The sequence below is a fragment of the Labeo rohita genome, chromosome 25, assembly GCF_022985175.1.
Source record: "Labeo rohita strain BAU-BD-2019 chromosome 25, IGBB_LRoh.1.0, whole genome shotgun sequence".
In the NCBI taxonomy this organism is placed as follows: Eukaryota; Metazoa; Chordata; class Actinopteri; order Cypriniformes; family Cyprinidae; genus Labeo; species Labeo rohita.
In genome coordinates, this window is record NC_066893.1 from 3,993,515 (window position 1) to 4,008,448 (window position 14,934).

Sequence of the window (14,934 nt, forward strand, 5' to 3'; positions counted from 1 at the left end):
GCAACTATTACAGAAGGTTCAAACGCTCACTGATGTTTCAGAAGGAAATACGTTGCATTAAGAGCCGGAGGTTGAATGTATTGATGGCATTTTAAATGCAGAGATATCGTGACGAGATCCTGAGGCCCATTGTTGTGCCATTCATCCATGAACATCACCTCATGTTGCAGCATGATAATGCACGGCCCCATGTTGCAAGGAACTGTACACAATTCCTGGAAGCTGAAAACATCCCAGTTCTTGCATGGCCAGCATACTCACCGTACATGTCACCCATTGAGCATGTTTGGGATGCTTTGGATCGGCGTAAATGACACCGTGTTCCAGTTCCTGCCAATATTCAGCAACTTCGCACAGCCATTGAAGAGGAGTGGACCAACATTCCACAGGCCACAATCAACAACCTGATCAACTCTATGTGAAGGAGACGTGTTGCACTGCGTGAGACAAATGGTGGTCACACCAGATACTGACTGGTTTTGGACCCCCACAATACAGTAAAACTACATATTTTAGAGTGGCCTTTTATTGTGGCCAGCCTAAGGCACACCTGTGCAATAATCATGCTGTCTAATCAGCATCTTGATATGCCACACCTGTGAGGTGGATGGATTATCTCGGCAAAGGAGAAGTGCCCACTAACACAGATTTAGATTTAGACAGATTTGTGAACAATATTTGAGAGAAATAGGCCTTTTGTGTGAAAAAGTCTTAGATCTTTGAGTTCAGCTCATGAAAAATGGGGGCAAAAACAAAAGTGTTGCATTTATAATTTTGGTCAATGTATTTTGCCTAAATTATTTTTTTCCCCAGAAGACAAAATTATTTAAATGTCGCGATTTAGCTCAAAGGGAAATGTATATTATGATTAATTACAATTATTTATATCAGCTGCCAGTAGTAACTGTAGCAGAATTAATTTTCCATCAACTAATCTGTTCGTCTAGCGAACATTCAGTATAATTTTTATATCAACCCTAAGAAATGATATTTTCTTGGCCACAGAAAATAACTTCCTTAAAGTACCATTGCATTAGAGCATGTAGCTCGAATCGGAATCGTAAAGGGACATTAATTTGCAAGGCAGAATCAGAATCAACACTCATGTAATTTGTGCACAAGAGTTTTATTAACGAAGGACTAACACATAACTAATCTAAACAAACAAACATGAAGTCACTCATACATGGGGGAAAGGTCAGTGAGAAGCAGTTAGAGAGAGACAAGGAAATGAAGCTATGAAAAGAGTCAGTTAGCCACCTGAGTGAAACCATCAGTGCTGTCTACAGCTTATACTAAACCTCTGTTTTGTTTAGTTAATTGTACGATACTTGCATTGCCTTGGTCGTTGAACAAGTGTCCAAATGCAGTCTCAGGTGAAAGTCTTGATGGTTTGGAGCAGTGGTGGTCTTGGAATTGCAATCACGCTCTTCCGGGTCTGAAGAATGATGATTTCCAAAGATGTTCTGACTCAATGGTGACTGGGAGTTTCTTCCCATGTGAAATGTGAAGAAGAACCAAGAGCTGAGAGGGACCCAGCTGAAGTCCTGTGATCCTTGGGGAATGGAAAGACAAGGCCGCAAGGCCTGGCGCATACTTAGGGAAGTCCTGAAAGGTTCTAGCTCATCTTCGAAGGTTCTGAAAGAACCACTGACTGACTGAAGCAAGTCATGAAGATGAATTCCAGGGTTGAGTGGAAATGTCTGGCTCTTTGTGGTCGAGAGCCAGTGTTGGGGCCTGTGCCGGCTCAGGCTCCCCGTGGGTTCCTCCACACGGGCAGCAATCGGAAGAAGAGAGTGAAGAGAGAAGAGAGAGATCGGTCGATGCCTTTAAGCTCTCTGGAGGCTGTGCCTCCAGGAGGTCCATGAACCAATGGTAACTTTCGCCTTTGGAGGGAAAGTTTACGACTCTTTGTCTGTGAGCATGGTAATTTGCATATGTAATTCGATTGGGTGCTGATGCAAAAACTACTAAGGTTTCTTAAAACACTAATATGTTGCATAGGTATCAACATCTAATTTACACCATCTTTTAGATCATGAAAATACAAATTCAAAGAAACCAAACATGACATAGGTGGATTATATGACTAGTCATCTATCATAATGCATGCATAAAACAGTAGAAATACAAATACAACAGACAAAATTAAAATACAATGCAGTAATACTGTACACAATGACCTGGGCTATGTGTGATAGGAAGGTCAAAGAAAGGTTTGTCTGTGAATGAATAGGAAAGAGTCCATTTCTATAGGCATTGTGTCTTTACTATAGAGAAATGTAGTGTGCTCCGTTTGCATTCCTTGAAGCAATAAAACCTGTGATATCAGATGGTCACCCTGGCAGTTAAGCCCTTTTGGGGTGTTAGTTGCTTTGGGGGGTTGTCTTCAAAACTCCAGCATATAGTTGGGTTGTTGGTTTTAAAGATTATTTGTTAAATGTAACAAATAACTGTATGTCTGATCCCAGCAGGCACTGGACGTCTATATAACGTCAGGTTGACGTTGGACATGATGTCGGACAGACGTTGCATTTTGGTTGAGAATGAAAATCGTGTTGACATCAGTATTTGACGTCAATTTGACGCTGACTTAATGTTGGATTTTGGTTACACAACCTAAAAACAACAAAATATCAACGTCAGCTGACATTGGTATTGGACATCAATTTAACGTTGACATTAAACGTTGAATTTACATTGAATTTTGGTCAGCCGATGTCGCAACCGAAATTTAACCAAATATCAGCGTCTTATGACGTTGTGTGCCTGCTGGGATTGGTCAAGATGCTACATGAATTTACCCTGATGTTCAGAATCAAAGTTTGCATACCCTGGCTCTTAATGCATCGTTTTCTAGCCCGGCTCTTGTCCGACATCTTATCAGAGTGGAAGCTGAAGCGCGCATTACAAGACATGGAGGCGCCAGCGCGATCACCTGCATTGGAAACATTTTCAAATACGCCGTCACTTTTGCTCATAAATTTAAGAATATTATATCGTTCGGAACTGTAAAGGGTCTACCTGTATTTGTGTGCACTCACAATACCAGCAAAACGTTGTGCTTTTATAAAATAAAGACACATACACACACACACACACACACACACACACACACACACACACACACAAACAGGATGCGCTTTCTGTAGTTTCGTTTTTGAGCAGAAGCGCTTCTGATAAACTGAAACTAACCGAAAGTAAATAGCCTATTTGCCTTACTGATTTGACAAACAGTGTTGGGAAGGTTACTTTGGAAGTGCAATAGGTTACAGATTACAAGTTACTTGATTTAAAATGTAATAAGTAGTGTAACTTTTCAATTACTTTATTAAAGTAATGTAACTTATTACTTTTAATTACTTTTTGATTACTTTTCTACATTTCTAATATTTTCAACTGTTAATCATTTTGAAACATTTAAACCAGGCAGAGTTAAACTTACAGTAGCACTCGACACTGATTACTGTCAGGTTTTCAAAATCCTTCATCACTTGAATTAAGATTATAATAAGTAAGGGATAACATACATCTTTATTTTGTGATAACAACTGGCTGGATGTTCATTATTCCACTTATTACACAGCTGCTTGATAGATTATTTAGATGTTTCGTGTCAAAAAAATTAGACACGAAACACTGATCTGAGCTGAAATATTTGAAGCTTCCATGAAGAAATCAGTTGCTAGCAAACGGCAAGTTCAAGCTAGACATTTTAAGGATACAGTGCAGTCATACCACTTTTCTTACACAACATTTCACCACATAAATAATTAAATAGTAGTACTAGTTTGTTACTTTACATTACAGTGTACAAAAAAAAAAAAAAAAAAAATGGCAGCAGCTGCGTTTGTATGAAACAAAAGAGCGAGTCCACGATACCAGGATGACAAAATTAGGAAATTGTCTACATAATACTGAATTAAGCTTTAATATTTCATTAGCTAACTAAACGCAAAGCTTCCGCCAAGAAAAACTATCAAGCATATAGCGCTGACTTAAGTTGCCCCGAATGAGTCTGAGTTATTAGTTTTTTCCAGTTGTTATCGGGGAATAACATACCTTGGAATGTCATGACTGACCAATCAGAATCAAGCATTCCACGGAGCCGTGTAATCATTTAATTTAAAGCACAGCCACCACAAATTTAGACTTTTTTTTTTTAGTTATTTTTTGGGGCTTTTTATGCCTTTTATTGTGATAGGATTGTAGAGAGATGACAGGAAAGAGGAGAGCGGGATCGGCAAAGGGCCTCAAGATGGGAATCGAACTCAGGTCACCTTGAGCACAGTTGCACTATATGTCAGCACACTAACCACGAGGCTATTGGCACCAACACCCCAAATTCAGACTTAACAGCACTTATTTACTTTGAGATCATTGTGAGGGTAAATACAGATTTGAAATCATAACAAGAAATAGTTTAATAGCTATGATACTGGGTTTAAAATTAAATGTTTGCATAGTTATGACAGAAAACACTAGCATCTAACAATGCCTTGGAAAAAACAACCTTAAAAAATAAAGTTTATGCATAAACCCAAATAGGAAATAAAACAGTTATCAAATAAGCATGTGTCTCATTTTGTGTCCTAAACTCCTGAAATATTGGTGTCTCATTTTAGAGCAGTCAATGCAATTTATGAAAGAAGTCAGTTGAATCTGTAAGTGGGGGTGGGTGTGTGAAAAAATTCAGATGTAATCCCCTTTGTAATCACTGGCATTTTTCAAAAGTAACTGTAATTTAATTACACATTTTTTCTCAGTAACTGTAACTAATTACAGTTACATTTATTTTGTAATTAAATTACGTAATTCCGTTACATGTAACTAGTTACTCCCCAACACTGTTGATAAATATATCTATAGAAAGCTTTAAATTACTACATTTAAATTACTACATTCTACCACAACGAAATAAATGAAATCAAAAACAAAAACTCTTTCATTATAAAATCCCTAAAGATGCATTTCTCTCTGAAGGCGCATATCAAATGTGGCGAGTCATCAGCTCGTCTTCTTTGCAATACTTTGTCAGAAAATACTAGTTTATTAATAAATTACTCAAATACTTCCTTACTATTTCCCTCCGACGCACTCATGGTAATTACTGTGCACTTCAACACTGAAATCTTCCAGCTGCGTTAAAGACGCGCTCGCTACTGCTGCTTACGGGACACTAAACATCGTCCGAGCCGCTCTTGACAGTCGCGGAAGCCTAGTCTCGTGTTGTTTCCTCCAGCACGGCATTTTTTATTTCATCACTATGAGTAATGGATGTCTAAAAGATAAAGGAGAAGCCTAAGCCTAAACCAAGCCCGACGCCCGGCCCGCGTCTGAGCTACGATGAAATAAGTGAAATAAGTCGAGGCTCATCGGGCCCGGGCTGAAATGAAATGGCTTTCAACCACTGAGAGAAGCTGGTCATGCCAAATCTTTGATTTCACAAATATTGCAGGTTTACAATGACACTAGCTCATTCAAGTCCCCTAAAAAGGCTGGTCGTCCGCGTAAGACAAATGCACAAGAAGACAGGGTAATGCAGAAACACTCAATGGGGAATCGGTTCAACACTGCAGCTGGACTTGCTTGCCAGTTCAGTGCTGCACAGGTTAAGGATCTGTTTAAGAAAAGCTGTACTGAAAGCACACTCTGCAGTGGCCAAGCCTCTCATCAGAAAAAAGAATCAAAACACTAAGCTAACCTTTGCTGAGGAGCATGTTGTGTGAAGAGAGGAGAACTAGTCCAAAGTTCACTGCAGTTCGGCAGCAAACTAAGGAAAGACTGAAGCCCAAGTGTGTAAAGAAGTCATTGAAAGGTGGAGAGGAAATGTCATGGTTTTGGGTATGTTTTCTGCAGCAGGAGTTGATGCAAATGTTTGTCAAAACCTCCTTCAGCAATATATGATTCCTCCCCTGCAAGCATCTCCCAATCAGCCTGCAATTTTCATGCAAGACAATGCTCCCCGTCACATTGTGAAACTGGTGAAGCAGTTCCTTAAAGCTAAAAACACAAGTAATGAAATGGTCAGGTCAGGCCAGACACCTGATCTAAACCCAACTGAAAACCTCTGAAAAATACTTGGTGACAAAGTTATGGCTAAGAAATCCACTACAGACACCAAACTATGGAAGAGATCACACCAGTGCAGTGTGAGAAACTAGTGATGTCCTGCAGCCACAGATGTGCTGATGTCATTCAAAGCAAGGGCCTCTACACTTCCTATAAATTTCTGACAGCTGTAACCCTCCAAAATGTTAGTTGTAATCTTCTTCCGTGCTACAGCGGTTACTGTTCTCTAATCTTGATCCCTGTGTTTTCCACAAAATAAAGATTCTGTTGAAATGATCAGAGACCTACAGCTATATTCAAATTTTAAGAAAGATTGTTGGAATATTAAAAAAATAAAATAAAATAAAATAAAAAAATTATATATATATATTGTTCTATAGGTTTTGAGCTCCACTGTGTGTGTGCGTGTGTATACACAGTTTATTTAAAAGTTCTACATTGTGTATTGATAAAACAAGATATTTAATTATATATGTTTATTTAATTTTTATATGCATAACATTTTTATGCATAATCATTCTTTACATTCTGGTATCAGCATCATTTAATAAAACAATAATAACAGTCAAACAGTAGTTTATAAATAGTGCATTCATAAAGCGACAGACAAAAAGCGATACAAGTAGAGCCCTTTGGGCGAAAGGTGAAAGATTCTTCACTAGAAGACAGGATATCAAAATGAGGTTTTAACACTCATTAGAAAATAACAAAAAACGATAATGTTTCAAGTAATTAGCAAAAATACAGTTTCATTGAAATTGCCATTACACGGCTGAGCGACCAGCAATGAATTCAGAGCAGCTACAAGTCACCTCTAAATGGAAATCACCTCTGGAAAGTTTTGTGATTAACTATAACAGTAGCGAAATGAATTTCTCTCTCTCATTCTCTATGTGTATATGTGGAAAGAAATGTCATCTGGCTGATTTCAGAGTGAAAACAGATGCTTTAGGCCACTGAAGGCAGACCCAAAGAGTTTATAAGTTCAAAAAGGCTGTTGTGGGAGATCTGCAAGCTAATGCTTTCATTGCAAAGAGAGGACGCTCCCTCCATTTGAGCTCTCTCATGAAGTTCACGGCAAATCAGAGGTACAATCTGTGGAGATGGAAAAGATGCGTTATAACACTGAAATGCAAATAAAACAACTCAGTGTGTTTCTTTTTTTGTTATGAGATATTTACTTTGACAGTAATCAGTTTTCTCTCCAGTGGTTTTCCATCCAGGAGTTTCTGTCCGAAGCACAAGTAGATGGTGTAATCCGGAGAACCCCGTCTGTTCTCTTTATAATCCATCAGATCTGAAAAAAAAAAAAAAAAAAAAAAAAAGTCATATCTGGCTCAAAATGGAAAACTGTAAGCCATGCTAAAGGGGAACAATCATGGTAACGGGGTTGAAGGGTTTTTTTATTAGTATTTTTTAAGCAATTTGTGAGTGAAAGGAGTTACCATTATTTTAAGCGCATTTATTGTAAGGATTAAGTATAGTCATTTTTAATGGCAATTTAAGTAACAGGGTTGCATACAGCTTTTTTTTTTTTTCACATGTATTAATTCACTCATTAGGTTTTAGCTAGTTTGGGACCAAATTCTGTTTTTGTAGTTAGTGATAAACGTGTTTTCAATAAATTAAAGAAATGTGTGTGTGTGTATATATATATATATATATATATATATTCCCCCCAAAATAACTAACTGGGGGTAACAGGGTTGAAGGATGAGCAGTAAAATAAAAAAAAAATAAAAAAGTGAAAAAGTTGAAAACAGATTTTTTATTATCTTCCTTACATGCAGTAAGAAAGCACCCAATGATGTCTCTTCCTAAATGTCACAGTTTTAGCGAATATTCTGTTTTTGTAATGTGGAAAAATCATGGTAACAGGGTTGCAAATGCAAGTTTTCTTTTTTTTTTTGCTGACAATTTGTCATTGAAAGGAGGTGTTTAACAGTTTTTAATTTTTTTATATTATACATGTATTTTATAATATAAAGTTAACTCCAAAATGAATGTCAAATTGAGTAACAGGGTTGCATACAGTGCTTTACCATGAATAAATTTGTCACTCAGTTGCTAGCTAGTTTTTTTTTTAAGTTCATGATAGATGTTTTTCCATAAATTAAATAGAAGTATTTGTTCTTTTTTTGCACAGTAACTATGGTAATAGGGTTGAAAAATGCTCACAATATTAGCGAAAATTCTGATTTGTAATGGGGAACAACCATTGTAACAGGGTTGCAAATTCAACACGTATTTTATATTTTATAATATAAAATTAACTTCAAAATGAAAAACGTTCCAAATTGAGTAACAGGGTTGCATACAGTGCTTTTCCATTAATAAATCTGTCATTCAGTAGGTGTTAGCAAGCTAAGTTAGTGATTGATTTTCTATAAATAAAAATATTTGTTCCTTTTTCTTTTTTGCTTTTTTTTCCACAGTAACTATGGTAACAGGGATGAAGGATGCTGCAATTTGCAATTTAGATGAAAACAGGGCTGCAAATAGTAGACCCAGCTAAAAATTGTTTTTTGTAATAAAGGTAGTTAAAATTAGTTTCCAACTACATATAAATTGGATATTAATTAAGCATATTATACAGATTATTCAGCATGGCCATTTCCTTCTCATCGTTCATACCTCTTAGGTATTCATCAAAGCTGAGCAGTAGCTCTCTGGTGTTCCGATCCAGTTTTCTGGCCTCTGGGCTCTGGATCTCAGACAGGTCGCTGGTGCTGACGAACACTTTACAATCATCCTGTCGGAAACCGTAAATGCCATACTGGTCTACCTCCAGCAGCAGACCTCTTTGAATGCTGTCCAAGATGCGGTTAGTGTACTCGATCTGCTTTTGGTCAGTCAGACCCTCTGTGGATGGGAATCGGATTGGCTGTCCTCTCAGCTCAGACGGGTCGCACTGGTAGTGAAACTGAATGAATGGCGAACACAGGCGAGTTTTCAAAACTTCTGTTTTTCTGTAGCTGATGGAGATCTCCAGGTCCCAGAGAGCTGGAAGGTTCCATTGCTGTGCTAGAAGTAACATTATACAACAAAGATAGTTTTAAACATCGTTCAAAATTTAGTGAAAGGGAAAAATTGTGTGGCTACACATTTGTGTGGCTATTCGTAATTATTTAACGTTTTAGCAAATTTGTGGTGAGTTTATATATAATAATAAGATCTCAGTTGTGCCAGGTGACGCAATTGTCGCAATCGCATGATATACGCCTCAACTGTGAAAATTCGCATGACGCATTGTACAATTTGACATACAGTATACAGTTTGATATGTCCGGTTGTATCAGAAAATGGAGGAAGAAAATGTTCAAGCAAGTTACACGAAAAACATTGCGGAAGTAATCTGTGCTAATAATGCGATGTGAATATACGTTTTGCTTTTGGTGTGCACACCATTATTTTGTTGTTTTTTTCTGTGAAACAACAACCCTGGCCAGTGCTGCCACCTTGTGGAACAACTGATTAGTGCAGACAAACAAATTCAATGCACATGTGCGACCTGTGCATACAAAGTATGTGTGGTTACAAAAATCAAATAAGGCACATACTATTCTGGTGATGAAATTTGCATCACGTGCACGGTATGCAGGCCCTCGAGTACGCATAAAAACCGAAGTATACTTTAGGCTTTAGGTTTAAAGGTGGACCTTAATGCTTGCTCTTTTTTTTGGTTAGGGAATGAAAATGTACATATTCATATGAAATAGCCAACTTGTAAAATTAGATTGGGTTAAATAAAACTGTCAGCATCTGCAACAGCTTGTTGCGTTACCTGTAGTGTAAGGTTGCTGGTCTGGCGGAGGTGTGTAGTAGTTGCTTGGGGCGGACAGAATGATTTGTTGGGAACCGGTGTCCCATTGTTGGGATTCTGTGAATACAAAGGGTATATTGTGAATATGCCAAAAGAAGAGCTAATCTATATATCTCACTTCTTGCCGTTGATCGAAACTTGCTAATGTTGTGTAATTCCAGTGATGTTCGCATATGCAGAACGTTATGGCTAGCTGCCTTGTTTTTTCGCCCATATGGCCAAAAGTGTGGTCACATAACTGAAATTTTGCTGGCAAATAAGGTCTGTTGTCAACACACGAAGCGCCGCTCACAAAGAAATCACTTTTAAACCAGGAAGCCTTCTGTTGTGTGAACAGGAGCGAACATGAGCGATAATACTATAACAGCATAGTTTTATTGGATTTATAGCGATTTATAGCGAAATGACTGGATTTCATTCACAAAAATTTTAAATATTAATGCTACAACAATATCGTTTTAAAAATCATTCTAAATTTAAAAGAATGGTAAAGATGACACCATAAGTATAACAATACCGTCACGTGGAACGATATTATTGGAATCACTTTTCACAACGATTTTTTTTTTCAGCTGATGACACTTAGGAACTTTTTCACCTTTTCCAAATTTCCTGATTGTGCAGATTCATAGCAAAATCACTGGATTTCATTGACGAACAAATGTAAATATTAATACTATAGTAATATAATTTTAAAAGCAGTTCTAAATTGATACAAACAGTAAGGTAGAAACTGTTTTGACCTCGTGCAAAAACCTTGTTTTGATTGCACAGATTCATAGCGAAATTACTGGATTTCGCCCCTAAAAAAATTTAAATATTAATACTATAACAATATCGTTTTAAAATCATTCTAAATGTAAAGGAATAGTAGAGGTGACACCACTACGATAACAATACGGTCACAGGGGAAAGATATTATTGAAATCACTTTTCACAGCGATTTTTTTTCCCAGGAACCGTTTTGACCTTGCGCAAAATTCCTGATTGTCCGTATTTCTAATAGACTTGATTGTACGGATTACAAAACGAATGGATTTCCTCTCAAAGTATTACTATTATAATGATAATGATAGATATAGCCTTAAAAAGTTATTTTAAATGTAAAAGAATAATAGAGATGACACCACAACGATTACAATACCGTCACAAAGAAACAATAGTTTTGGAATCACTTTCACAATTGTTTTTTTTTTTTTTCCAGCTGATGATACTTAGGAACTTTTTCATCTTTGTGCAAAAAAGTGACTGGATTTCACCAACGAAAATTTTAAATATTAATACTATAATAATATAGTTTTAAAAATAGTTCTGAATAAAAAACAAAACAAAACAGTAAAGTATAAACTGTTTTGACCTCACAAAAAATTCTTGATTCTCCATATTCCTAATTGACTCGATTACAGATAGTGAGATTTGAGATAATGATGCTTTTTTTTAATTTATTTTTGCCGTTTTTATGCATTTATTTAAACAGGACAGTGTAGTTGGACAGGAAGCGAAGTGGGCTCAGGAAAGGTCCACGAGCTGGGATTCGAACTTAGGACACCTGCAGCGCAACGGCGCAATATGTCGGCGCGCTACCCACAAGGCTATTGGCGCCGATGTCAGCTGATAATGCTTAGGAACTTTTTCACCTTTGCGCAAAAATTCCAGATTGTCTGAATTCATAGTTAAATATTAATATTAAATAAATTCAATATTTCATTAAATATTAATACTATAATAATATAGTTTTAAAAATCGTTTTAAATTTAAAAGTTTAAATACATTTTAATATTAATACTATAACAATAAAGTTTAAAATTGTTCTAAATTTAAAAGAATAGTAAACGTGACATCAGAACTATAACAATAACGTCACAGGAACAATGTTATTAATGCTTGCTGTTGATGCTTTTGGCCACTTCAGAAAATAATAATAACAATAATAATAATAATAATAATAATAATAATAATAATAATATAGTTTTAAAAATAGTTCTAAATTAAAAAAAAAAAACCACAGTAAATAAAAGTAGAAACTGTTTTGACCTCCTAATAGACTCGATTGTACTGATTATGAAATGACTGGATTTCCTCACAACATTTTTAAAGTATTAATACTACATTAATAATGATAAATATATAGTCTTAAAAATCATTTTAAATGTAAAAGAATAATAGAGGTGACACCACAACGATAACATTACCGTCACAAAGGAATGATATTATTGGAATCACTTTCACAATGTTTTTTTTTTTTTTTTCAGCTGATGATACTTAGGAACTTTTTCATTTTTGCGCAAAAATTCCTGATTGCATGGATTCATAGTGAAATGACTGGATTTTACCCACGAAAATTTTAAATATAAATACTATAACAATATCGCTTTAAAAATAGTTCTAAATTTAAAGGTTTAAATAAATTTAAATATTAATACTACAACAATATATTTTTAAAATTGTTTTTAAATTTAAAAGAATAGTAGAGGTGACATCATAACTACCACAATACCGTCACAGAGGAACGATATTATTGGAATCGCTTTCACAACGATTTTCTTTTCAGCTGATGACGCTTAGGAACTTTTTCACCTTTGCGCAAAACTTCCCGATTGCGCGGATTCATAGCAAAAAGAATGGATTTTACCCACAAACATTTTTGTTATTAATACTATACCAATATCATTTTAAAATTTGTTTGTTAAGTTTAAATAAATATTAACATCACAACATCACAACTATAACAACACCTTTATAAAGGAATGATATTATTGGAGTCACTTTCAGAACTATTTTTTCCCAGCTGATGACACATAGGAATTTTTTGGCCATTGCTTTGGATTAATTGCATGGATTCCTAGTGAAATGACTGGATTTCACCCACGAAAATTGTAAATATTAATACTATAATAATATAGTTTTAAAAATAGTTCTGAAAATTAAACAAAACAAAAACAAAAACAGTAAAGAAAAGTAGAAACTTTTGTCCTCATGCAAAATTCTTAATTGTCCATATTTCCAAATGTCTCGCTGTACAAATTATGAAATCTCCGGATTTCCCCCACAAATGTTTTTAAGTATTAATAATATGATGATAATAAGTCTTAAAAACATTTCAAATGAAAAAGAAAGGTGACACCACAACCAAAACAGTACTGTCAAAAAGGAACAATAATATTGGAATCACTTTCACAAACATTTTTTTTTTCCACTGATGATGCATAAGATCAGACAGATTCTTATTGAAATATCTGGATTTCACCCATGAAAATTTGCTGAGCAACAGTAATTGTGACCACACCTTAAGATGTTATTTGCAAAATCATGATTTAAATTGCTAACTCTAAATATTGACATCATAGTGATTCTACTGTACCTGTGTGTTGGTGATTTATTTCCATTCTCTCCACCTGGTTGAGCAACTCCTGCTGTATTAGACATAGTATATATTTATTATATATATATTTTTAAATATGTAAACATTATTTTTAATACTTAAAAATATTTAATATTAAAATAATAATAATAATAATTCTTATTATTACATATGAGCATGTCAACAGTCAAGTCATAAATCTGGGTCTTACCTCCATTTGATCAGGCATGTAATTAGATGGATCGTAGGGCTGAGGAATGAAAGGAAGTTGAGCTGGCTCTACACTCTGGGTCTCTTGGTGATCTGAAGAACGACATTTGCCAGGGTTTTATAATCAACTCATTTTCTAATGACAAGTGCAGATTGAGTAGTTGAACTCACTTTGAGGACGGATGATGCGATAGACTTTGTGTTGGTCGTCCGGATCCTTGGAATGATCCTCTAACATCTCGAAGGTTTTTAGGCAATGAAGCGCACAACGGAAATTCGTCTTCCATTTCGCTTTGTCATTAGGGTGCTCGTTGATCTTCCCACTGACCACAGCCCATGCCTGTAACACACCACAATTGCCAAAAAAAAAAATGTATTTCAAGTTAGTATCATAATTAAAATTGCTGTATCAGGTGTGAATGGCATGCAATGTCATTATCAAACCACTGAGTGGGCGGGGCTTCCCCTCAATGGTTAGTCCCTACTTTAGGAATCCCGCCCCCCCTTTAAAGATTTCCCCCAGATACATCCCGCATGAACCATTCATGCAGTAGTGAAACAATGCCAAAGGTGGCTGTAACGCTAAAAGGAACTTACCTTAAATATTTTAACATCGGCGTCCCCAAGGTCTCTTCGTGAGTTGTGTTTCCAGGGGATCCGAAATTTGTCATTGTCTATCATGCGCAATCCCTCATATTTTCCACTTTCCACCTGCTCTATGAGCCACGGGCCAAACTGTGGTTTGCAGACTGCACTTCTTGAGGAGGGGAAAAAAATGATGTCATCATATGCTGTCAGCTGTCTACTGAAAGCACTGAAAGCTTATTTTTACATTCATAATATTTTTATCTTACATGACGAAAGCTCTTTTTTACACAATACAACATTTTTATGTACTGTTGGATGCAACACTAAATTGCATAACATGTACCACCACATCTGCGTCTCAAAACCCAGTCAGCTGCCTGAAGTGAACTTCATAGTTGTGCATCATCACTTCCGAATTAGCTCAGCTGGTAGTCAAAAATACAGACTTTTCCATTGTTTTCCGTATTTTACACATGCAAAATGACGTTTATGTTTTGTTTGTTTGCTTTACAACGACCCTCCTCCTCCTTACGCTTCGTTCAGCGGCTTGTGAAAACGCGTCTTGGTTTTGAGACTCAGCCTATATTTTATAACAATGACAAGAATTTTATCATCTTACCCCTGCATCGCTGCCATGATTTCAGCTCCTGAAGGTGTTCCACTACTTGGTAGTATTCAGGAGTTTGGAGTTTCTCCGGTGTTTTATACGCACACGAAAGCGTCACAGACGCGTCACCCGGGTAGGAGGAGTCTCGGCCGTTTTATCAGGTTCAGTGCATTCCGAAAGCAAGCCAATCGAAAATAAAACCGACTTTCCACTAATTCGTCTTCTTGCATCATCGTATCCGGCGCCGCTGATGCAAAGCCTTTAAAATTACTG

The 14,934-nt window shown here is 36.2% G+C and overlaps 1 protein-coding gene across 1 annotated transcript; it reads right to left on the reverse strand.

The window, feature by feature from the left end:
- Positions 1-6,543: 6,543 nt before the first annotated feature.
- irf7 (interferon regulatory factor 7) lies at positions 6,544-14,801 on the reverse strand. The gene is made up of 9 exons (XM_051099002.1): positions 14,674-14,801; positions 14,064-14,223; positions 13,638-13,806; positions 13,468-13,559; positions 13,257-13,308; positions 9,857-9,952; positions 8,707-9,096; positions 7,254-7,369; positions 6,544-7,167 (listed from the first exon to the last, which is right to left on the reverse strand). Exons 1-9 carry the CDS (start codon positions 14,688-14,690, stop codon positions 7,021-7,023), a joined length of 1,239 nt encoding a protein of 412 aa, XP_050954959.1. The 5' UTR covers positions 14,691-14,801; the 3' UTR covers positions 6,544-7,020.
- Positions 14,802-14,934: the final 133 nt, after the last annotated feature.